Source organism: Rhinoderma darwinii, chromosome 1, assembly GCF_050947455.1.
Source record: "Rhinoderma darwinii isolate aRhiDar2 chromosome 1, aRhiDar2.hap1, whole genome shotgun sequence".
Taxonomy (NCBI): domain Eukaryota; kingdom Metazoa; phylum Chordata; class Amphibia; order Anura; family Rhinodermatidae; genus Rhinoderma; species Rhinoderma darwinii.
Window position 1 is genome coordinate 624894584 of NC_134687.1, and position 24770 is coordinate 624919353.

General features: G+C 46.9%; 1 protein-coding gene across 2 annotated transcripts in view; it reads right to left on the minus strand.

Annotated features, from left to right (window-relative positions):
* Positions 1 to 2601: 2601 nt before the first annotated feature.
* Positions 2602 to 24770, minus strand: part of PRKAA1 (protein kinase AMP-activated catalytic subunit alpha 1) — a 44456-nt gene continuing 22287 nt past the window's right edge. Inside the window, exons 2-9 of one of the 2 annotated variants that reach the window (XM_075842312.1) lie at positions 20402 to 20543; positions 19413 to 19506; positions 13970 to 14117; positions 13168 to 13255; positions 10377 to 10601; positions 9258 to 9744; positions 4766 to 4892; positions 2602 to 3706 (exon numbers count right to left, since the gene is read on the minus strand). In XM_075842312.1, coding sequence (XP_075698427.1) covers positions 3471 to 3706; positions 4766 to 4892; positions 9258 to 9744; positions 10377 to 10601; positions 13168 to 13255; positions 13970 to 14117; positions 19413 to 19506; positions 20402 to 20543 — 1547 coding nt within the window. In that variant the 3' untranslated portion in view covers positions 2602 to 3470. The remainder of the gene's footprint in view (positions 3707 to 4765; positions 4893 to 9257; positions 9745 to 10376; positions 10602 to 13167; positions 13256 to 13969; positions 14118 to 19412; positions 19507 to 20401; positions 20544 to 24770) is intronic. The other variant, XM_075842321.1, reaches the window with a different exon arrangement.

Consider the following 24770-nt stretch of genomic DNA (forward strand, 5'->3'; position numbering starts at 1 on the left):
AATATCTCAGACATGTTACCTCAGATATGCATGCAATGTTTCCACATTCACTAGCAACGGCATCCTTACATGACTTGCTAAATGATGCCACTAATGTGTTAAAACCAGACAAGGATCCATTGGATTGTGGATCCTACAGACCTCTATCCGCAACAGCGACTATAAGGTTCTCACTAAAACTTTGGCGAATAGGCTGAACGTAGTTATACATACAATTAAATAATCCCCATCAATCGGGCTTTATGCCTGGAAAATCCACATCGACTAACATTCGAAGGGTGCAGGTAGTGACACAGGTTGGGATGGCTTTGCAGAAGGCGTGGGCGCTAGCCTCCTTGGACCCTGCCAAAGCGGTTGATTCAATTGAGTGGCTGTACGGTGACAGAAATATTACATTGCTTTGGTCCCCAGTTTATAAGAGGGACTGCCACATTGGTCTCTTGTCCCCATATTTTCAGCTGGCTAGAGGTAGTAGGAAGGGATGCCCCTTATCCCCACTGTTATTTGCCATATCTATAGTGCCCCCGACCTTACTTCTACTTGATACAGAGGATTTTGACAGTTTGGTGGGAGGGAAGACAAAATTGGAGTATATGCAAACGACATGGTTCTATTTATGTGCCAGCCTATCGCAATCACCGTAATTGGGCTCTTCTCCGGTCTACACATAAATTGAGATGTCCTATTTTATGCCATCGGGGATGGGCACCGGTAATATGTGGACTTAGAGTGACTGATAGCTTTAAGTATTTTGAGATAATAAGTAAAATTCCTGGTCCGGACACAGATGACAACATATGACCCTTGTTGGATTATATTAAGACCAAGTTTAAAGCCTGGAGCTCATCCTCTTGCATGTTCCTGGTCGCATCAATCTTATTATAATTATACTCAGTCGATTCTTATATATCTTGGAACGTGCGGCAGTACCTGTTCCTATGTCCTTCTTTAAAAGTATTCACGTGGTTTGCCTCTTATATGGGGACGAATATGTCATCCACTTAGCGTTCTATTTAGATATTCCCCATTTATGGCCGATATCGGAAGGCTCGACTATAGCATCTAGGAAAATTTGCCCCATTACAGAGATAAGAGGTACATTTTTCAGAACAAAAAGAAAAAACTTCACTGAAACCAGGCAGGGAGCTGACTAAAGGCGACAGGTCCCCTTTAAGAACACATTGAGACTTGCCTGCAGCTTCCCACACTTCCCTCCATAACCATGTGGTCCTGGAATAGCCCTTTAAAATTTAGATCAACTAAATAAACCCATGAGCTGTAAGTCATGACCTCAAACGGGCAGAACGTCTGTAGAAACGTATTCTCCATAAGATACTAGAAGTAAATAGGATCGCAACCAGATATCCTGCCTAATTCCCTACACGGTCAGGGGCCCAATCACATTACACCTCACATTGCTGCACAACCATACATAGTGAGGAAGACTACGGCGGCTTCTCTACTGCCCCCTGCAGTTCAGTTTTCAGCTATACCAGCATCCATTGGGTGTGTTAAAGGGGATGGGGTGACAGTGGGGGATGGGGATAGAATGACTGTCTAAAGGCTTAGATGCTGCGGTTGCTATTGACTGCAGCATCTTAGCAGTTAAACTCCCTCTACCAACTATGACATAAATGATCAAAGGTCAGTAAGGGGTCAAGTTCTTAATGTATCTTTGGAGCGGTCAGAGCAGTTTGATACAGAGCTCTAAAATCCCTGCGGACAGTTAAATGATAAATTTCTTCATGCATGTAGCCACCTCTAGGGAGAGCTCATGAGCTGGGTACTCAACTCAACAGTATGCAGTAATGCTCCCCTAGTGGTGACTGCAGGCAGATATATAATGCTATATGGCTATGCAGGAGATTTGGAGCTCTGTATTAGAGAAACGATCTGACCGCCAAGATATATTAAGAAATTAATATATGCAGAATTCAGGATCTATTTAGATAAAGAAACATTGTGGACATTAACTTTAAAGCTAGCCGGTCACCATCATTTCACCTATTGAACTCACCCCTCACTGGCCGCTGCTGTCAAAAGCTTATTGCCGATATCCCCCCTCCTAAACGCCGACTGTAAATAATGGTCTGCAAACATTCCGTGACTTTCATGGTAATAATCCGGCAGTCTCCTTCAAGAACTGGCCCGCCCTGAATGCCGAAATCTGGTCTGAGATCGCACGCTTGCGCCCTTCCTGTATGGCCCGATACAAAATCTTCATCCAGGCCTCAAATCTAGTTACTGCGCACGCACCAGAACACCGATACACAAGTGCAGGATATCATGTGTGCTGGGGGAGGGGGTGAGGAGCTGTCAATCAAAAGTAAGGAGGTGGGGTGAACTTAAAGGCATTAGGAATGAATATATGCTCATTAGCATATGGTGCAGGAACATGAATAGTAACGGTACAGAGACTACTTAGAATAATTATTTTTATTTAATTGACTCCCACTACCACCTGGTACTGCTGGTTTAATAGGTGGCAGGTCCCCTTTAAGGCTGAATTCTGCCCTGTGCCAAATATTAAAAAAAAATTAAATAAAAAGTACCTGTAGGTCTCAGCGTTTCCAATCTGTAAATGACACCAATACAGCGACATTGTAGTTGGATTGTATTTTGTTATTTTTAATCAAGATTTTTTACATAAACAAGTGAATGCCAACCCAAAACCTGCGAGGAATGTTTCATCTATCACCAATAAAAAAAAATCACCAGTCGCATGACATTCTGCATTTAGCCAAATATTAGAAACTTGTGGGAAAAACTGAAACAAAAAAAAAAACCTCCATGCCATTTGTACAAATTCACTCAGTCATTAACCCCCCGATTTCCAGATACAATGTCCCGAAGCTTCCAGCGGCCATCGCGATATGTTTATACCAAAATTAATGCGAAATGAAAAAACATGAAAAACAGAAGTAAAAATTTAAACAAAACCACGGTGTCCCGAAATAAGCGACAAGCCCAGTGTTCAATAAAATGTGCAATTAAAAGTTTGTCAACCTGAAGGAGACATTATATACAATACATTATACTTCTGGTGACGAGTATCTATTAAAAATAATAAATCACACATTCAAGGGGTCGTCCAGGATTAGAAAAAAAAAAAAAAAAAAAAAAAAAAAAAAAAACTCTGCTGATTTCAGCAACAGCGCCACAACTGCCTACAGGCTGTGTCTGGTATTGCAGCTCCGCTCCATTCAAGTGAATCTGGCTGAGCTGCAATACCCCACACAACCTGTTGACTGGTGTGGTGCAGTTTTAAAATAAAGCTGCCATGTTTTTCTAATCCTAGACAACCCATTTAAGCTTAACTGTTTGAGTTAAAGTCTTCTGATCTATGTGCAAATAGCATTTCTGATGTTGCTTTCAGCTCTGTGTATAGTAGGACTGGATTAAAACTGGAAGCATTTGGCTACAAGTTACTGCATGTTTATTGCTGGATATGAAATAGTTAAGTGCCTCGCCTACCGCGCTAGTATCTTTATTAAGTTTGCACACATTTCGAAGAACTCTATAGTATGGCTTCCTGGTCGAGGGACCAAGTCAGTGTTGGTGGAATCTACAGATGAGGTCAGGGATGAAGGGACAGAACCGTCGGACGACTTTGTTGGGGCTTCTGCATCGGAATCTGATTTCTGGGACGGGCGGGATCCGGACAGTCTTCGGGAGGCGCCTTCGGACTTGGTTTCTGTTACTTCCTCTGTTTAGAGAAATTAAAGTAATTAAAATAGAACAGAAAAACTCCCGTCCCGCTGCAGTTATAAGGAGTACGTCCCCGATGGATGGCTTCAGTATTACTAGAGGAAGAACCGTGAGAAAAAGGGTGTCAACTGCGCAAAGGATTGGAATGGCTGGTCTAGGATCATGTGACTATTTATAATTCTATACAATCCCTTTAAAAACATGGCTGTTCTTCCATAAACAGCACCACACCTGTCCTCTGTTTGTATTGCAGCTTGGCCCAATTGAAGTGGATGGGGCTGAGCCGCCTACTACACAACCTGCACACAAGGCTTTTTTTCTAATCTCGACTTCAAAAGATGGTGTTTAGATGTAACTGGTTATATAGCAGTCACCTATATCCGCATAGCTCTATGCAAAATGTACCCACCATAGTGGCACATACTACTGTGTGGAGGGGCGGCACTGGCACGCCATCACAGCAGGATAACACGTGGTATCGATATCACTCAGTCACTTAATACCTGTGGGCTTAATTATCTCATACATGACCACCCCATGTAAATTATCCGGCGAATGGCAGAATATATTCATGTATCACGGCCAAAGAGAACTCTGTACCCCTTGGTGCGTTGCACATAATTAAAGTGAACGTGGCAAGTGTTGGGTCACAGCAACCTGCGAGTCCCAGTCACAATAAGTCTTACATTTCTTGGGACTGTAGGGTCACAATAAACTGCAGCTCGCAACACAGCCCCATTCACCTTAAGGCCAAAGCAGTCATGTAGTCCTAGCCTTAGTGTGGATGAACGCGACTGTTCCGACCTCAACTACATTGAGCAGTTTTGGATGGTGTTGAACACAAACTATGAGCCCAGCATTATCCAACATGGTCAGTCCTCACTAGTGTTCCCTGCAGCCATGCTCCAAAATCTAGTGACGTTTGGGTCTCCACTTAAGTGTGGCCATGTGGTGCCCATCCATACCCGCAAAGGGGGGGGATAATCCTGGAATACTACAACCTGTGCAGGTACCATGTCTTCTTACTGAAGAACCTTCCTATAGCGACACATCTTACCGTCAATACTGCGGAAGTCGAGGAGGTACGTTCTGCTGTCCACTTGGTATAGCTGCAGGCTCATTTTCGTGTACATACTAGTAACTGGATTTTTTCTCCTGACTCGTAGATAGTATGGATTCACCACCTACAGGATCCAAGCACAAGAAGCGGTCAATATAAAAGACATGTAGCGCCAATACTGCAGGTTCAGTAGTTTAGTCTGTGCATACATTAAAGGGAAGGTGTCAGGATTTTTTTTTTTTTTATCATATTGCTTTTAGTATGATAAAAAAAAAAAAAATATTTGTGTTCTACTTTCAACTTTTTTCTTACTTTAACTTCTCTATGGGGGCTGCCATTTTTTTTTCATCTCTGTATGCGTCAAACAACGACACATACAGAGATGGAATACGGCACATACATCCCCATAGAGAAAGCGAACGGGAGCCGTTCCATTCAATATAGTGTACGCCGTCATGCGCCGTTCCCGCAGAGTGCCGCTCCCACACAGACCAAAACAAAGCTAGTTCGCAGAGTGAAATCCGGAGCCATTTTCATGTGGACCGGAAGCCGCTGCCGGACAGTAAGATTACGACTTCCGGCCATATGTTCAAGGAAGCGAAGGTGCAAGGAATAGGAGCAGAGGCGGCAGGAGCAAGTAATGTGATGTGTGTGTATGTTCGTGTTATACTGTCTGCTGAGCCCTGTATCTAATCCTCCTACACTGTGCAGTCACTCAGAAAATGGCGGTACACAGTGTAGGAGGTTTGAAGACATTCAAACCCCTCCTTCTCCTGGCACTAGCCAGAAGAAGGGAGGGGGGATTGTGTGAGGACACTAGAGCGAGTGTGTCTACCCCAAATTTGCAGCATAAAGCAATGAGGTTGCTTCACCACATTGACCATGCTGCAATTTTGGGAACTGCTCCCTCTAGTGACCAGCACATGGAAATGTTATAAATTAGAATCGAATTTATAATATTTCCTGACTTGTGAAAAAATGAAAGAAATTTAAACAATGTGTAATCACTTAAATACTAAAAATTTTAAAAAAATAAATAAAAAAATATAGCGACATTCCCTTTAATGATAAAGCTCTGTCTGCAGCTACCACTAGGTGGAGCTTTCAGAAGATGGTTTTCAGTATTAAATGAGCTCCCCCTAGTGGTGGCTGCAAGAAGGGGTATTCCATTTTTTTTTTTTTTTTTTGTGGTTTTTTTTTTAAATATTTTATACATACACATCTATACACACACAGGTCACCTGTCTCGGTGATATAGCTCAAACCCCCCTCAAAAATATATAATTAAAGGGTAACTATTACATGTCAGCTCAAAAATATATAATTAAAGGGTAACTATTACATGTCAGAAGTTTTCTGGAAGTTTAGATCACTGGGTGTCTGAGCACATCGTCCCCCACCGATCGCCCAAGCTCTTCTGCGGCTTTATTTTAGCGAACGATGAGCCACTTGGTTTCGGATTTGCTTTTCTCAGAAAGCACGTACACCAACTGATAAGCTTTTCTTGGAAAAGTTTTTTGTAAGTTTAGCTACCCTTTAACCCATTTTATTCCAATCTTCTGTGTCGATTAGCTTACACTTTTAACCCCTCCCCACATTTGGATGTACATTCAAAAAGCCATGTACACATTTGGTAGCATTTGATTTTGTGTTAAATCAATGTATTTGGATTAAGCAACTTCTAAAAGCACTTCTATTACAGTTTTTTTTATTTTAAGATACAGCTACTATCTGTCCTATATACATAGAAGCTGCATCTGTCTGTCAAAGCGGTTTCCGTCAGTTCAGCTGACACACCGGATCCAACTAATAAGTTATGAACTTCAATCTGATCATTAGGAGCTGGATCGAGCCCTATGGACACGTAGAGCACCAACCCTAGGACTGGAATGCCTTTAGAAATGAATGGAAGTTAAGGAAACTAACAGCCTTAGGCCTCATGCACACAAACTTATTTTTTTCCTTCCGTAAATACGGGTCCTTGGTCACACATTCTTCCCGTATTCCACCGTATTTACGGGCACGTTTTCGCTGCAAAATTGCACTGCACTAAATCGGCAGCCCCTTCTCTCTATCAGTGCAGTATAGAGAGAAGGGGCAGCCCTTTCCGTAGTAAAAGTAAAAGAAATTCATACTTACCGGCCGTTGCCTTGGTGACGCGTCCCTCTCTTGACACCCAGCCCGACCTCCCTGGATGACGCGGCAGTCCATGTGACCACTGCAGCCTGCGATTGGCTGCAGCGGCCACATGGGCTGTAACGTCAACCCGGACTGGAGGAAGCAGGGAGTTCTGGGTAAGTATGAACGTCTTTTTTTACAGGTTGATGTATATTGTGATCGGTAGTCACGGTCCAGGGTGCTGAAAGCGTTACTGCCGATCGTTTAACTCTCAGCACCCTGGACAGTGACTATTTACTGACGTCGCCTAGCAACACTCCCTAGTCTATGGGGCTCCCGTAATGACGGGTGACTACGTGTGTGTACCCGTAATTACGGGAGCCCCATAGACTATGGGCTGCCCGTGCCGTAGTTACGGCCTGAAATAGGAAATGTTCTATCTTTTTCAACAGCCCGGGCACCTTCCCGTAAGCATACGGGGAGGTACCCGTAGCCAATAGAAGTCTATGGGCCCGTAATTATGGGCGTTTTTACGTTCGTGTGCATGGGGCCTAACAGTGAGCTTGACTGTTCTGTTGTACTCCAGGACTACTCCTCACTCAGTGGCCGGAGCCCAGCGACAGAAGGTAGGACAGGAGTAGGGCTGGGTGGATAGGACTAAAGTCAAAATCACAATTAATCAAAGATGTAACCTAGATTACGATTAAAGAAAAAATGTAGGCCACACCCATTTTGCATACCACACCCCTATGTGCATGCTACGCAATTGATTTATCCCTGAGCCTGCTGCATACAACTGTATATAACATACCCAGACACTGCCCCCACAATATATTGCCCCCCTAGTGCTCCCCACACACAGTATAATGCCCTATAGCTGCCCTCTCTGCCATAATAGTACCTAAAACACACAACCCCGTTCCAACGACGAGTGGAGGAAGTCCCTCTGGTCTGTGTGGCTTGGCGCAGACAACACGATTACATCACTGCCTCACACCCGTCTATCGCCGGATGCTCATGGCTTGGTGCATAGTGAATGGTAGCAGAGACCTTACAGGTAACCGGTCCCTCGTCTACCATTAGATTCAACTATCTGCGTCCTGAGGATGAGGATACAGTTAAAGGCGTCTTCCAGCCAGTAAAAATTGCTAATAGGCCAGGATCAGAATTTTGGGACACCTCCCACCCCCCCCTTCACTTCTTGCTCACCGAGTCCTTGATGCGTATTTAGTGGCGATTCACAGGTATTGCAGCCTTCTCTCATTCCCTTCAATGGGAGAAGGCTGTAAATCGTTGCTAAGCGCATGTTGACGAATCAGTGAGCAAGAAATAAACAGCTGATCGGCAGGGGTCCCGAAAGCGACCTTTCAGCTATTGATGACATCTGTTAATTGCGCTGAATTTCGGTTTAGTTTTATTACTTGCCCAGCCCGACAGGTATAGATAGGCCATAAATGTCTGAGGTGGGAGTAAGCTTTAAATTATATGTACCCCTGACCCTTACTTAAGCCAGGACACCCCCCCACCACCAGTCAGGCTGGTACACGTATGGAGTCACAAGCATATGTTAAAGGTATAAGTCAGGACGGTCCCGACACCACTGGTATATACACACAGTGATGTCATGAGCTTACCAATAACGGAGCCCCCAGGCCGAGCATCAGCTGCACACTGCCCAGACTTCTGTCCTGGGGAATCTCCAGACATCACTGTCCATATAAGTACAATGACTTTAGACATTTTCCCAGGGCCAGTCCCGGGGTGATGTATTCCACTGAATACCATGCAGTAAGATACGTCTGACCTTCTGCCAGGAGTCCTACCAAAGCATACCTCCGTCAGAAGGCCAGAACGCAATTTGCCTTGGTATACAGAGCACTATTGACTGTCAGTAATGAGTAGACCAAAAGCATTACAGACATCAAACCAAGTTTCGAGGGCCGTAGTGGGGGGGGGAGGATTCCTGACCCATAGAACAGGGATCAGCAATTACTCCAGCTGTTTTGAAACTACAATTCCCAGCATGCCCTGACAGCCTTTGGCAGTCATGCCACACAGAGTAGTAGTTCCACAGCAGCTGGAGTGCCGAAGGTTGCCGACCCCTGCCATAGAATAATGTTAACCTGTTATTTATGAAGCATGATGGACAAAGAAAAACCAAAACATGTATCCCCCAAAAAAAAAAAATTTTTTTTTTATGCACCCCAAAATGACACCATTGAAAAACCCAACGCGACAATAAGTTTTAACTGTCAAAAGACAGGAACGCAAGAACAAAAAAAAATCCTGCGGTCCTGGTCACCAAAATAGGCCGTGTTGTTAAGGGGTTAAACAAAGCTAATATTGCCTCCTTCCAATGGTGACCCCTTACCTTCCACTCATAGTCCAGCTGCTTCATCGCTCGGCACACCTCCGCCATGATATCATTCGGCCGGCTCTGACTTCTAATTCCCAGATGCCACTTTGCTCTTCTCACCCCAACCTGATGTTTCGATTTCTGGGGGTTCAGCTCATCGAGTGTATGTCTCTGTCGAGGGGACTCCGCTACCAAGAACGGCACTCTTTCTGGATGGGGACGGGGTGTGTGAGGTTCATCAAAAGTATCCGGGGGGCTTGTAGCCAAGTAAAAATCTTTGGCCTCATTCATTATGCGCCGGTTGTCTATGATCAGATGATACGCCACCGCGAGCGGGTCCTGGTGATTGCGGCTGTACAGACAGCTGAGCACCTCTTCCTCCGTACACTCGCACTTCTCACACACCTCCTTTAAGGCTTCATCGTCAATCATATTTGTACTGTAGGTGGGGTCCTCGGGAAATAGGTACTTTGGGAGATCCTGCTTAAACCATTCGTGTTCTCTAGATAAAAGAAAAAAAGAAGAAGAAATACAAGTTTCAAAAAAGTGATCCAATAAAAAAATTGTTACCCCAACACCATCCATAAAGACTGGATATCAACACCCCCACCCCGGCAGCCAGTGGCATATTCACCATAGGGGCAGACCACCCCATTGCTACAGTGCCCAAGGAGAGACTGAGGCCTGGTTTTTAACTCCTGATTCCCTGCATACCCAGCTCTACTACATCTCCGTTGCCAAATCCTGGACTGATTATCCTCCCCACCAGAACTACGTGCTCAGCTCTGCTATTCCGCTACATCATACTCCTGGTACACGTATAGACTATGCTTTGTTGTTGCCCATAGCAACCATATAATTAACCATCCCTACTTGACCGGTCGCTAAAACATTCAGAAATTCAACCACCGTTTGGTGGCACTTAAATCTGGCACTAACCAAGTACCCTAGAGCCCAACCTAAGTTGCGAACAGGGGAGGCTACAGACGAATTGTGCCGCCCGGTAGGTTCTCTGAACATAGTAACAATATCAAAACATTCAATGCACGTGGCCTCATGTAGAAGCTTATTATAGTCGCAGATCTTTACCTTATAAAACTTCTAATTATAATCCGAATTACTTAATTGCGTTACCGAATGTCCTTGATTGTTGCTCTTTTCATAGGATCGACCTGTAACATGTGCTTCAGGAGGCTGATGACTGGGGGGTTCAGATACTGAGGGGTGTAGAAGATCCCATCACAGATCTTCTTAAAAAGTGTTGGCACGTGGTCATCATCAAACGGGAGGGTCCCACACAGCAATGCATAGAGGATGACCCCACTGCTCCATATGTCCACTTCTGGACCAGCGTATAGTCTGCCATGCAAAACAGTGACGTTAAATTAGACATTAAAATGATCTGCACATCCATAGTCATTCCTGCTCCAAAGCAGCGAAAATAAAACGGTTATAAATTTGTTATCACCAAATGTCTGTCGTGTACAGCATAAAAAAAAAAAAACCTTCGAGGGGTTGTCCACTACCAGACAACTGATGAACTATCCACCGGATAGGTCATCAGTATATCATCGGTGTGGGTCCAATACCCGGACCCCGCACCGATCAGCCACTTCGGTGGCCTGCGGACACCGGATGTGATTTCCCATTATGTGCTGTAAGAGACAGAGGCAGTTGGCTCCGTACATAGCGGACGTGCTGCAGAACTGCAGTTCTATTCACTTGAATAGAAGATCTGCAGTACTGCAGCTCGGCCGCCTTTCAGTGGCCGGAGCCAACTGCTTCTGCCATGTACGTCCAGTGGACAGATCAGTTGTCCGGTAGTTGACAACCCCTTTAAGTTTCACACTGGCCTCACTTCTCCCTCTCCCTGCCCAGTGGTCAGCTCAGCTGCTGCTCCTCCTCCCTATCCCTGCCCAGTGGTCAGCTCAGCTGCTGCTCCTCCTCCTCCCTATCCCTGCCCAGCTCAGCTGCTGCTCCTCCTCCCTATCCCTGCCCAGTGGTCAGCTCAGCTGCTGCTCCTCCTCCTCCCTATCCCTGCCCAGTGGTCAGCTCAGCTGCTGCTCCTCCTCCCTATCCCTGCCCAGTGGTCAGCTCAGCTGCTGCTCCTCCTCCCTATCCCTGCCCAGTGGTCAGCTCAGCTGCTGCTCCTCCTCCTCCTCCCTATCCCTGCCCAGTGGTCAGCTCAGCTGCTGCTCCTCCTCCTCCTCCTCCCTATCCCTGCCCAGTGGTCAGCTCAGCTGCTCCTCCTCCTCCCTATCCCTGCCCAGTGGTCAGCTCAGCTGCTCCTCCTCCTCCCTCTCCCTGCCCAGTGGTCAGCTCAGCTGCTCCTCCTCCTCCCTCTCCCTGCCCAGTGGTCAGCTCAGCTGCTCCTCCTCCCTCTCCCTGCCCAGTGGTCAGCTCAGCTGCTCCTCCTCCCTCTCCCTGCCCAGTGGTCAGCTCAGCTGCTCCTCCTCCCTCTCCCTGCCCAGTGGTCAGCTCAGCTGCTCCTCCTCCCTCTCCCTGCCCAGTGGTCAGCTCAGCTGCTCCTCCTCCCTCTCCCTGCCCAGTGGTCAGCTCAGCAGCTGCTCCTCCCTCTCCCTGCCCAGTGGTCAGCTCAGCTGCTCCTCCCTCTCCCTGCCCAGTGGTCAGCTCAGCTGCTCCTCCCTCTCCCTGCCCAGTGGTCAGCTCAGCTGCTCCTCCCTCTCCCTGCCCAGTGGTCAGCTCAGCTGCTCCTCCTCCTCCCTGCCCAGTGGTCAGCTCAGCTGCTCCTCCCTCTCCCTGCCCAGTGGTCAGCTCAGCTGCTCCTCCCTCTCCCTGCCCAGTGGTCAGCTCAGCTGCTCCTCCTCCTCCCTGCCCAGTGGTCAGCTCAGCTGCTCCTCCCTCTCCCTGCCCAGTGGTCAGCTCAGCTGCTCCTCCCTATCCCTGCCCAGTGGTCAGCTCAGCTGCTCCTCCTCCTCCCTATCCCTGCCCAGTGGTCAGCTCAGCTGCTCCTCCTCCTCCCTCTCCCTGCCCAGTGGTCAGCTCAGCTGCTCCTCCTCCTCCCTCTCCCTGCCCAGTGGTCAGCTCAGCTACTCCTCCTCCCTCTCCCTGCCCAGTGGTCAGCTCAGCTGCTCCTCCTCCCTCTCCCTGCCCAGTGGTCAGCTCAGCTGCTCCTCCTCCCTCTCCCTGCCCAGTGGTCAGCTCAGCTGCTCCTCCTCCCTCTCCCTGCCCAGTGGTCAGCTCAGCTGCTCCTCCTCCCTCTCCCTGCCCAGTGGTCAGCTCAGCAGCTGCTCCTCCCTCTCCCTGCCCAGTGGTCAGCTCAGCTGCTCCTCCCTCTCCCTGCCCAGTGGTCAGCTCAGCTGCTCCTCCCTCTCCCTGCCCAGTGGTCAGCTCAGCTGCTCCTCCTCCTCCCTGCCCAGTGGTCAGCTCAGCTGCTCCTCCCTCTCCCTGCCCAGTGGTCAGCTCAGCTGCTCCTCCCTCTCCCTGCCCAGTGGTCAGCTCAGCTGCTCCTCCCTCTCCCTGCGCAGTGGTCAGCTCAGCTGCTCCTCCTCCTCCCTGCAGTGGTCAGCTCAGCTGCTCCTCCTCCTTGCAGTGGTCAGCTCAGCTGCTCCTCCCTCTCCCTGCACAGTGGTCAGCTCAGCTCCTCCTCCTCCCTCTCCCTGCACAGTACGGATTCGCTTCATGTTGACCCTGCACTCAGTGTACACAGCACAAGCTGGAAAGCGTCAGGAAGAGTTATTCTGTAGTGAGGCCAGTGTGAAAAAGAAGGTTTCTTTATATAGTGAATATCACATACAGTAAGTGACCGACGCATTTGGTGATCGCTTTATTGGCCATTTATTTTGGCTACTTAGGGGCAGGAAGGAACAATGGGTGCACGAGAAAGCATGCCCACTATACTCTCCCATAGAATTCAACAAGTCGTTTTATCAAGATAAAGCGATTTGCTTTAAAATAAACATACCTTCCTGATATTACTTCTGGTGCAGCATAATTGGGAGAGCCGCAGCTCGTCCTCAGAAATTCTCCATCTGCCATCATGTTTGAGAGACCTGAAGAACAAGTACAGATCACAAAATGAGAGGTGCAATCCATTACAAGACCCAGCCGGTCCTGCTCAAACCCATAAAAATGGACTCGTTGGAAAACACAGCGTTAAACAGTGTATTCCAGATGATGGCAGCTCTCTGGTTGCAGCAGCAGCTTCAGTTGTAACAGAACGGTGCTGTGACGCGTTGAAGGATATTTTCGCAAAGCTCGAGAACAGTTTTGCGCTCTCTATGTGATGGCATATCACTTTCTGATCGGTGAAGGTCTGACCTCTGGGACCCTCTCCAATTCTAAGAATGAAGGGGCTGCAGCCCCTTCAAGGTTTTCCCTGGAGAGCAGCGCTCTGCGTGTGCGAGACTTAAGCACAGCCCCATTCATTTGAATAGGGCTGTGCCAGTTTCAATAGCGCTGCCGCGAGGGAAAAATAGTGAAGGGGCTGCAGTGCTAAGCCAGGTCAATTTCTGGAGGTCAGACCCCCCACCGATCAGAAAGATGGCATATCCTAGCGAAGCTCGATCACTTATGGCAGATGAGCCACTACTGGAGGGGTCTGGCAGCAGCTCATTCCCTTTCCCCACTTGGACAGCCCAAGCATATAGGTTTATTGGGGGAAGAGATCGGCCATAAGCTCTAACGTATCCGGCCTTAGTCAAGTACAAGATCTGCTTACCGCAATATGGGCCAACTCTTACCGCCATTCCAATACTGGGACTTACCGAAGTCGGCTATCTTCGCATTCATGTGAGCGTCCAGAAGAACATTCTCTGGTTTCAAGTCTCGGTGCACCACCATGTGTCTGTGGCAATAGTCCACACCAGAGAGGATTTGTTGGAATAAACGGCGAGACTCTTTTTCATCCAACTTCAATAAATAAAAAACACATGTAGAATAAGGACAGAAATGAAGACCCCAATAAAGACCCGCTGCAGTCAGATAGGACCCTTCTCCCGCCTGCTCCTTCACATTTGCATATGAGGCTCTGTCCCTGCATGAGGCGCTATTCTTTATGCCACAACTATGGATACCATGACTGAACCCATTAGAGGTCAAAAGGGTCCATTGGTTTCATTACATAACGATCTAGCACTACGTTGTGGCTTTGGTTATAAATGGAGGCCACCATGCAGATGTGAACAGAGCCTTATAGGGGGCACTTAAAATACCTTAAAGTATGGATGTAGGGAGGTGTGGATGGGTTAAAACCCCACACATGGGGGGCGTGGCCTAGCAGCAGATGTAAGAGGACGTGTGTGGCTGGAGCTCCCGCTGTGTCCATCCTGAAAGTACTGATTATCCCTGTTTTACCCGGTAATATTCACCGACCTGGAGGCTGGAGGAGTCGATACCGCTTAGCACAGCTGCAATGACCCGATCTAAGAAACAAAAACGCCGCCGGCGAGTCCGGGGCCGAGAAGACAAGATGGCGCCGAGGAGACTGAATGCAGGAGCAGGCACATGCGGTCTGAGGCGGCAGACAGGCTGGAGAGATTTACAAGAACCCCTCGTGTGAGCGGATCTGCAGCAGGCAAGCCGCCGGTGGCTAGCAGTGGGAAGGCAGACAGCATGGCCTCAGGCTCCGGGTACTCCGTGCTGGGAGAGGACACAGTGAGTGAGGAGGAGGAAGAGCTGGGGAGTCAGCGGCGGGACAGGCGTGTTGAGGAAGATGGAGGCAGGACGCATAGCAGGAGAGACCAGGTGAAGGAGCCTTCCCTCAGATATACTCGCTGCGGTGAAGCAGAACTCCTCCATCTTATCTATGCTGACTGGGCAGATGGGAAGCCTGAAGGAGGATATTCTGCTGTTACGTAATGATTTACAGAAAGTGGCAGAGAGAACCACAGTTGAGGGGAGAGTGTCTGAAGTGGAAGATGTTCTGCCGGAGCTCAGGCGGGATGTGCAGTCTCAGTCCTTGGCGGTGGTGGCCCTGCAGGCTAAGGCGGATGATTTGGAAAATCGGTTACGCAGAAACAACGTGCGTTTGGTAGGAGTGCCGGAAAAAGCGGAGGGCAATAACAGAGTACCTACCAGGCTGGGACCACTGGGGAGACCCCCGAGACCGGTCTTAGTGAAGCTGTTACATTACAAGGACAGAGATAAGATCCTGAGGAAGGCAAGGGAACGGCAGGATATCTCCATCAATGGCGCCAAAATATCCTTTTATCCGGACTTCTCTGCGGAGGTGCAGAAGAAGAGGCTGCAATATTGGGATGTAAAGAAGCGTCTGAGGAACTTGTCCATACCATATTCCATACCATATTCCATGATGTATCCGACTAAACTGCGGGTGGTTGCATTTGGGACTGCTTCATTCTTTGAGAACCCCAGAGAGGCTGCCAGATGGCTGGATGGCAATGAGGCACGGTTGCGGAGACCGGCTGGAGAAGAAGATGCGTGAAAGCCTGCCTGGGCGGTGAAGTCTGGAGCCATGTTGGCGTTTACGGGACTGTAGCACATTATATGTTCTTATGCAGTTCTCCGAAGTGTGTGAACACCCATGTCTGAAACACAGCAGGGTGGTATCCTTTTAACAGAGTGGCCGCACTTGATGACAATGTTATTGTGGGATTGTTACTGGGTACCTAATGTATCTGTAAATTCTGCTGAAAGGTGTGGGATTGTTTATTACATGCGAATAGTAGTGGGAGCCAGCGCTCACTGGAAGTGGTGAGAAAGTTAAACGGTTCAAAGAGAGATGCCAGTAGGGCATGTCAAAAGTTAGCACTATGGTGCGTTTCTTCTGGATAGGAGAGACAGTACATGTCGCTCTGACCCTTTTCGGAGGGGAGGTTTTGTTGGGGGGGGGGGGGGGGGGAGGGGAGGAGGGAGGGAACGCACGGCCTAATATCTTGACTGGAGCAGGCTGGAGGAGTAACAGATTTCCTAAAGATATGACGCCTGATGGGATCGGTTAAATGTCTATCCTGGAATGTCCGGGGAATACGGGAAGTTAAGAAACGACAGGCAATCTTTAACTGGGTTAAACAACAAAATGCCCTGATAGTGGGGCTGCAAGAAACGCATCTGACTAGAGAATCTGTGTCCTTATTGCAGAGAGTGTGGATCGCACATGGGTTTCACTCCTTTCATACGACTTATTCTAGGGGGGTGAGTTTGCTGATACACAGGAGTCTTCCCTTTGTCTGTCATTCGTCCTTTTCTGATGAGGAGGGGAGATATGTGGGAGTGCATTGTACTATATATCACTGGGAATGTATTCTAGTGTGCTGTATATACCTCCGCCTTATTCTAGCATTGTACTGAAACGAATTACGGAGAAACTCTCCAGGTGGCCTGAGGTACCGCTAATCGTGATGGGGGATTTTAATGCAGTGATGTCTGAAGGGTTGGATAGGTTTAATAGGGGAGGGGGAGGGCAAAGGGGTGAGCTGACCGCCTTTGGAAGATTAATGGAGGAATTGGGTTTGCGGGATATTTGGAGAGATAAACATCCAGGGGTGAGGCAGTACTCGTGTGCATCATCCACATTTCAGTCTCTTTCGCGAATAGACTTGGTAGCATGCACAGCTTCAGCAGTGCCGTACATAGCACAAATAGAATATCTACAGAGGGCGTTGTCAGATCACTCTCCGATGGCGGTGACGCTGGAAGCGGGTGTAAGGCCCACCAGGAACCCCGGGAATTGGAAGCTAAATGCGTTTTGGCTAAAATTGATGGATGGCGGGGAAATACGGGACTTGATAAAAGAATATTTCAATTTTAATACTGAGTCAGTGCCGCGGGGAGTGTTATGGGACGCCATGAAAGCCTGTTTGAGAGGAGTATTCATTCAACATATTAAACGAATAAAAACTAAATCTAGGCAACTGGGAGAAAGTCTAGAGGATCGGGTGACAGAAACAGAAGGGAGACATATAGAAGAGGGGTCCGAGGAGACACTTAGACATTGGGTGGAGGCACAGACGCTGTTAAAGAATCACCAACTAGCAATGGCGGATAACTGATTATTCCTTAAAGGAACAGTGTCGCCACAAAAAATTTTTTATATCAGTTTGATGTTAGTGTTTTATTAAAAATGTTTGTATTTGTGTGTTACTTTTTTTTATTTTTACACTTTCTTTCCTATGGGGGCTGCCATTTTTTTTCCATTTCTGTATGTGTCGATTAACGACACATACAGACATGGAATACGGCAGCTCCAGTCCCATAGGGACTGTGAACGGGGCCCGTTCCATCCACTATAGTGTACGCCGTGTGTGTGGGCACGGCGCATGCGCCGCTCCCACACAGTCCAATTTGAAATGCGCGCCGTCCGGCGCCATTTTCCTGTGGACCGGAAGTCGCGGCCGGACAGTAAGATTACTACTTCCGGTCGCAGCTTTCGGACTTGTGCACTTGGAGCGGAGGTAGCAGACGGAGCGGACGGACCGGAGGGAGCGGCGGCGGCAGGAGCAGGTAAGAGATTTCTATGTATGTTCGTGTTTGTGTGTGTTTACTACTGTATGTTAACCTACTACACTGTGTGTTAGCTCAAAAATGGCGACACACAGTGTAGGAGGTTAGACCGTTCAATCCCCTCGTTTCTCCCGGCACTAGCCAGGATAAAGGAGGGGGGGATTCTCAGAGCTCACTAGAGCGAGGGATTTTTACCCAATTTTGCAGCATAAAGCAATGTGGTTGCTTTACCACATGCAATGCTGCAATTTTGGGAATTGCTCCATCTAGTGACCAGCACTGGGAAATATTATAAATTGAATCCAATTTATAATATTTCCTGACTCGTGAAAAAAATAAAAAACATTAGAACAATGTTTAATCACCCACACACTAATTGTTTAACTAAAAAAAAAATACATTTTTTGCTAACACATTCCCTTTAAACAGAAATACTATGAAGGGGAAACGGCGGGGAGATTACTCGCTAGGATTGCAAAGCCGCATGGGAGTAATAATTTCATTCATGGCCTTAGGAGGGAGGGGGGGGCGGGTGGAGACAGACACGGGGCAAATCTTGCAAATATTTCAGCGGTTCTATATACATCCAAAGTGCATTACGACACACAGCAATTGGACGAGTATCTGGGAAACATTAATTTGCCTACCCTGGGCCGGGAGGACCGTGAAAGCTTGGAGGCACCTATTTCACTGGAGGAGTTGGAACAAGTGATAAGGGATATGGCAAATGAGAAAGCTCCGGGTCCAGATGGGTTACCAGGGGAAATCTATAAGGAATATGGGATGGAATTAGCGCCACAATACTTGAGTACTTTGCAGGATAGCTTTGACAGAGGTAAACTACCAGACTCCCTATATGAGGTGACGATAGTGGTTCTCCCAAAAGAGGGGAAAGACAGTCAATTACCGGAGTCCTACAGACCAATATCCTTGCTGACATCGGATGTCAAGATTTTGGCAAAGATATTGGCGCTGCGGCTGAACAGGGTGGTACAGCATGTTGTGCATGAAGATCAAGCGGGGTTCATGCCCTCCAAATCGACGGCTGTCAACCTCAGGCGGCTGTTTCTAAATCTTCAGGCGACACCGGATGAGCAAGGAGGAAGGGCGGTGCCAACGTTAGATGCCGCAAAAGCGTTCGATTGTGTAGAATGGGGGTACTTATGGCGAGTAATAGAAAAGATGGGATTCGGCCCTAACGTCGTGAAGTGGGTACAGTTGCTGTATGTGGCCCCTACAGCCCGCATACGGGTGAATGGTGCATTGTCCAAGAGATTTTCGCTGGCCCAGGGTACGCGCCAGGGGTGCCCACTGTCACCATTGCTGTTCGCCTTGGCGGTAGAGCCACTGGATAATACATGAGGATCCTGTACAGAGACCCCCCCTCTATTAACTCAGAATTCAGGTTTATGGAAATATGTGGTCTAAACTGGACAATCTTTTTAAGTGAATAGGACTGAATTGCAGGTTCTGCATAGTGCCAGGAGGGTGCAGCACTGCACAGAGGACAAAAAAAAAACAAACAAGTCACTGATCTACCAGCACTGCAAGCTTCGTGATAGGTGGGAGTGATCAGTGAGGTGTGACATACCCTGGCAAACCCCTTTGACCTGTGTAGAAGGAACAGAGCAAAACTTTGTAAACTTCTTAAAAAATTATAATATATATATATATTTAGCACATTGCGCAGGGCCTAACACAAGCTTCTGTATGAGCAATCACTGTAAAGTAAAATTAACCACTTACCTTCCCGTTCTTACATATATAATCAAAGAGTTCTCCGCCAGCAACATACTCCATTACCATAAAGATATCGGTCGGCGTACTTATCACTTGGTACCTGAGTAGGGAAGACGGGTAAAATTGTTAATATTTATTAAGTGCAGGCGCAGTCTCTACAGCAAGATTTATGAACATGTGAAATGCTCGATGTAACTTTCAAGCCTTCCCTAAACATCTCTACACTGCTCCTAGCAGCCTGCAACCACAAGGGGGAGCTCCTGTACACAACCACCCTTTTTTACTTTTCTATACCACAAACACGATGGCCACTTTATTAGAGACCCCCCATCTAGTAGAGCGTTAGACCTCCTTTGGTCTTCAGAACCGCAGCAATTTGTGGTGGGACAGATTCCAGTAAATGACATCCTTCTACAGGAATACTGGCCCAAGTCGACAGGATGGCCTCTCCAAGTGTCCTTCCACCACAGGGTAAACAGCTGTTATGAAGGGGTTAACTTGGCCGGCCACAATGCTTAGGTAAGTCCTACTGTTCAACCGACCATCCACATATATCAGAGGAGCCAGGGTGGGCCGAGAAAACACCCCCACCAGCCTGGACAGAACAGTGACAGAAAGGGTTCATGGTATCATGCTGCTTGTACCAAATTGTGATCCTCTATCAGCATGCTTTTCTGGAAATAGCGCCACTCTTGTCTGTGGTAGTGTCTGGTATTGCAGCCCAGCTCCATTAATTTGCTATTTTCTAGTCCTGGACAACCCATTTAAAAGGGGTACAAAGTCAGACATTTATGGTATATTCACAGGACCTGTCCTCATCTCCAGAACGGGGGTCTTAAAATTGCTTGACTGTCGAAATTGTACGAAACAATCCATTTAAAATATCCATAAAATCTATGTCCATCCCACTTTACAAGGAAATTTGTCACATTAGGTGGAAACAGACTAGGACTCGGACCCATAACCAGGATTCAAGAACGGCCATCAATACTTACAGCTTTATTATATGAGGATGTCTGAAAAGCTTCAGATTCTGGATTTCCCGGCGAATCTTCCCGACCACGTCCAGACTTCTGATCTTCTGTCTATTCAGGATCTTCACCGCGACCTTGTGGCCTGTGAGTTCATGCTTCCCGACTAGTGAAAGGAAAAAAAAAAAAAAATGCAATATTTAAGGATATTTTTCCATAAAAAAAAAATAAAAATAAAAGGTTTAGCATAAAAATCAGATTGACCCCTTCATGACAATTGCCGTATATGAATACAGCAGGGGGGTATGGAGCGGGCGCCCGCACCATAAGTTGCGTATGAAACCGCCAAAACGTCAGTGCAACGGACAGGATCATACGCGAGTGGGATCGCACTGGTTTAACCTTTTTGATGCCTTGGTCAATAGAGACCACAGCATCTAAGCAGTTAGTAACAGCAGCGTCCCCTCTGACATGGCAGTCTGAGCGCCTAATGATAATCCTCAGGTCTGCAATCATTTTGCTTCTATTAAGACCTCAGAGGCTGGACTTTATAGATGCCTGTAGAAAAAAAAAAAAGTAGTGTTCAAAAATCACTAAAAATATTTGTCGGGTGAAATTGGGGAAAAAAAACAAAAAACGTTTTCCAGTGTAGTTGATGGTACAATAAAAGGTGCCATGAAAAAAACGACACGTCCCACAAAAACCGAGCCCTCATATGACTAGCCCACAAAAAAAAAAAAAAGTATATATATATACAAATAAATATATGGGAAGTTAAACCTAATTCCCTTTCAAGGTGAGGGGTGAAGTGCAGGTTCCACTTTGAGGTCCTTTTGGAATAACCTTTTATAGCTGCTGCATATGGATCTCTACTGACTTTTCTATGGCGCACACGTGATCGATCGTCTGTGTGTTCAGGGGCACGTAGGTTGGAAGCTGAAATTGCCACCTGCATTGTGACAATGTAACAGGGAACTGATACAAGTGCAGGAACCGGTGTGGCAATATCCAGATAAAAGGAAAAGGACAAATACATGAGATAAGAGGGAGATCATAAAACGTCTCCAATGTGACCGCCGCAGAACTTCTAAGCACTGATCAGACATTACGAGATATCCCCTCCGATAGAAGCGGCCCTTAGACGTCACATTCTGCAGCTAGAAAGTGCCAATATGCAACACTCGAAAGTAGGGTTGTCACGATACCAGAAGACACCGATACTTTGTGTAGTATTGCGATACTCGATACCAAAACGATATTTCGCCAATATATAAAAAAAAAAAAAAAAAAAAAAAAAGGTTCTGTTTTCTGAGGACACGCGGTGAGATGAATTTTTAACCTCCATGTTCCTCAGTCATAATGGACAACATTGGGTTAATGTGTGAGGTACATGATGGGGTTAATTATCATTGATGTGAGGCACACGGAGGTCCTAAACTCATAACACCTCACAAGTGAAAGAAAAGTATTTATTTTACAACAGCGTAAACATAAATGACGCTATAAACGTGTTATGGTCGTGACGATTCCATGTGTAGATTTTATGTATTGAGACTTATTTCAATGTTTTGTTGTAAAAAATGTGTGGTTTATTTAACATTTCCGTTTTTATTTTTAAACTTTACTGTACTGGCATATACTGTATCTATATTAGGGATGCACAATGCATCGCAACTTCGATACTCTGCATCCCCAAACGGTTCGATACCGTTGTTTCATGTAATTCGATACTTAGCTGTGCGGCCGCACAGCTAAGTATAGTAACACATGAATGTATGAGAGCGGGGCTGCGGCCATGCAATACAGTCATTGCCCTGCTCCCGAGTCCTGACAAGTGCGCCCCCTTCAGGATGATGCGATGTGGCCAGCGCTGCACTAATGAGCGGCGGCACTGAAGACAGAACATGGCGGGCGCACTGCAAATCACCCCCATGTTCTGTCTTTGGTGCCTGAACCGCCGCTCATTAGTGCAGCGCCGGTCGCATCAACTCCTGCTGACCGCGCGCGCACTTAGCGTCAGGAGCGGGGCAATGACTATTAGGGTATGTGCACACGTTGAGCAACTCGCTGCGTTCTCTACGTCCGTTTATGGAGCTGTTTTCATTAGAGTCTATGAGAAAACTGCTCCAAAAACGGCCAAAGAAGTGTCCTGCACTTCTTTGACGAAGCAGTCAGTAAATGACAGGTCGTCTGCACAGTACGTCGGCAAACCCATTCAAATGAATGGGCAGATGTTTGCCGACGTATTGGAGCCGTATTTTCAGGCGTAAATCGAGGCATAATACGCCTCGTTTACGTCTGAAAATAGGTTGTGTGAACCCAGCCTTACACAGCCCCGCTCTATAACGGCAGAAAGAGAAACCTCTTATCTCCGCCGCTATTCTCCTAAATGCTGCGATCAAAGCAGACTGCAGCATTCAGGGGAAAGTGAGATGGGGGATGCCCCTGGATCGCGTCACAGGAAATTCCTGATTGAGGGACATACCATATATGGGCAGACAGCCCAGGGTCTATTGAAGGACCCCAGGGCTGTCTTACCTAGGTATGCCATAACAGGGAATATGGTATGTCCGAACAACTGCCTGTGTACTATCCGTACACAGGCTAATGTACTGGCATATATCTGATATATTCCAGTACATTAAAGTTTTAAAAGAAAGTAAAAACAAAAAGTTATTTAAATACAGACCTTTTTTTTACAACATACATTAAAATAAGTCTCAATACATAAAATACACATATTCAGTATTGGCGTGGCCGTAATAACCTGCACAGCAATTTTTTTTGTGTCATTTATGATGTGTATGCTGTAAAAAAAAAAAAAAAAAAAAAAAAAAGACTGCTTTCTATCACTTGTTGTGGGGCGTGTGGTGTGATGAATTTAACCTCCATGTGCCACACATTAATAGTAATTAACCCCATCATGTTTCTCAGTCATAATGGGTTAATTACTATTAATGTGAGGCACAACAAGTGATAGAAAGCAGTCTGTTATTTTATTTTTTTATTGTTGGCAAAGTATCGTTTTGGTATCGAAATCGCAAATACTACAAGAAGTATCGGTATTGAAGTCCAAACTTTGGTATTGGGACATCCCTAATCTATACACTGATAGGCATGTCCTAACTGCCGCCTGTGTACCATGTCCTAACAGGAAATATTGTCAGACAGCCCTGGGGTCCTTCATTGGACCCAGGGCTGTCTGCCAATATATGATGTGTCCCTCAATCTCCTCAGATTCCCCTCTTTGATCGCAGCATTCAGGGGAATAGCGGCAGAGATTACATTTCTCTGATCTCCACCGTTAGAGCGGGGCTGCGGCTGTGTAATACGGCCATTGCCCCGCTCCTGACAAGTGCGTATGCGGTCAGCATGAAGTGATGGGGCTGGCGCGGCACTAATTAGCAGGCAATGAAGACAGAACATGGGGGTGTTTTGCAGTGCAGCGCTGGTTGCATCACATCATGCTGAACGCACGGGCACACTTGTCAGTAGGGCAATAGCTGTATCACACAGCTGCAGCCCAGCTCTGACTATATTCATGTATTACTATACCTAGCTGGGCGGCCACACAGCTTAGGATCGAAATACATAAATTGACAGTATTGAACCCTAGAGGGTGCACGGTACCGAAACCGTATTTAAATTTTGATGCATTGTGCAACCCTACTCGGATGACTACCTAAGATGTATGGGGGGGCCCGCTTACCCTCCATGACGGCAGATTTTGGGACGAACTAATCAGGTATATTGGATTTGAACGTGCCCGATCCCTTTCCTCCTGAGCGGAGATTAGCTGCTAGCAGGCGCCCCAAAACGATTATTCCATTCCCACCATTAAACAAAGACCGAGCCAAGTGTGCCTGCTAATGGGGGGAGGGGGGGGGGTCAGGATAAATGACGGTTGGTCAATTATTTAATGTGTGTGACCACCTTAAAGGTCTTTAACATACAATTCTTTGCCCCCTGCTGGCAGCTGAGATGGTTTTGAATAAAAGATCAATTGTGAAAATTTTTATTACCATCTTACGAAAATGAACGGTCTCCTTTCTAATATGGTTAATACCATTGTAGAACAGGGGGGGGGGGGGGGACAGGAGACATGCAGACATGTTCCGAGCCAAACGTCCAACTTCATTGGGGAATCTTCCATCGTAACTCTGAATAGTTACATTGAAATTTGAAAAGCACCTCTGAAAAAATTGCATATTTTAGATTTTGAACTCTGATGCCTTAAAGAGGCTCTGTCACCAGATTTTGCAACCCCTATCTGCTATTGCAGCAGATCGGCGCTGCAATGTAGATTACAGTAACGTTTATTTTAAAAAAGCGAGCATTTTTGGCCAAGTTATGACCATTTTTGTAGTTATGCAAATGAGGCTTGCAAAAGTCC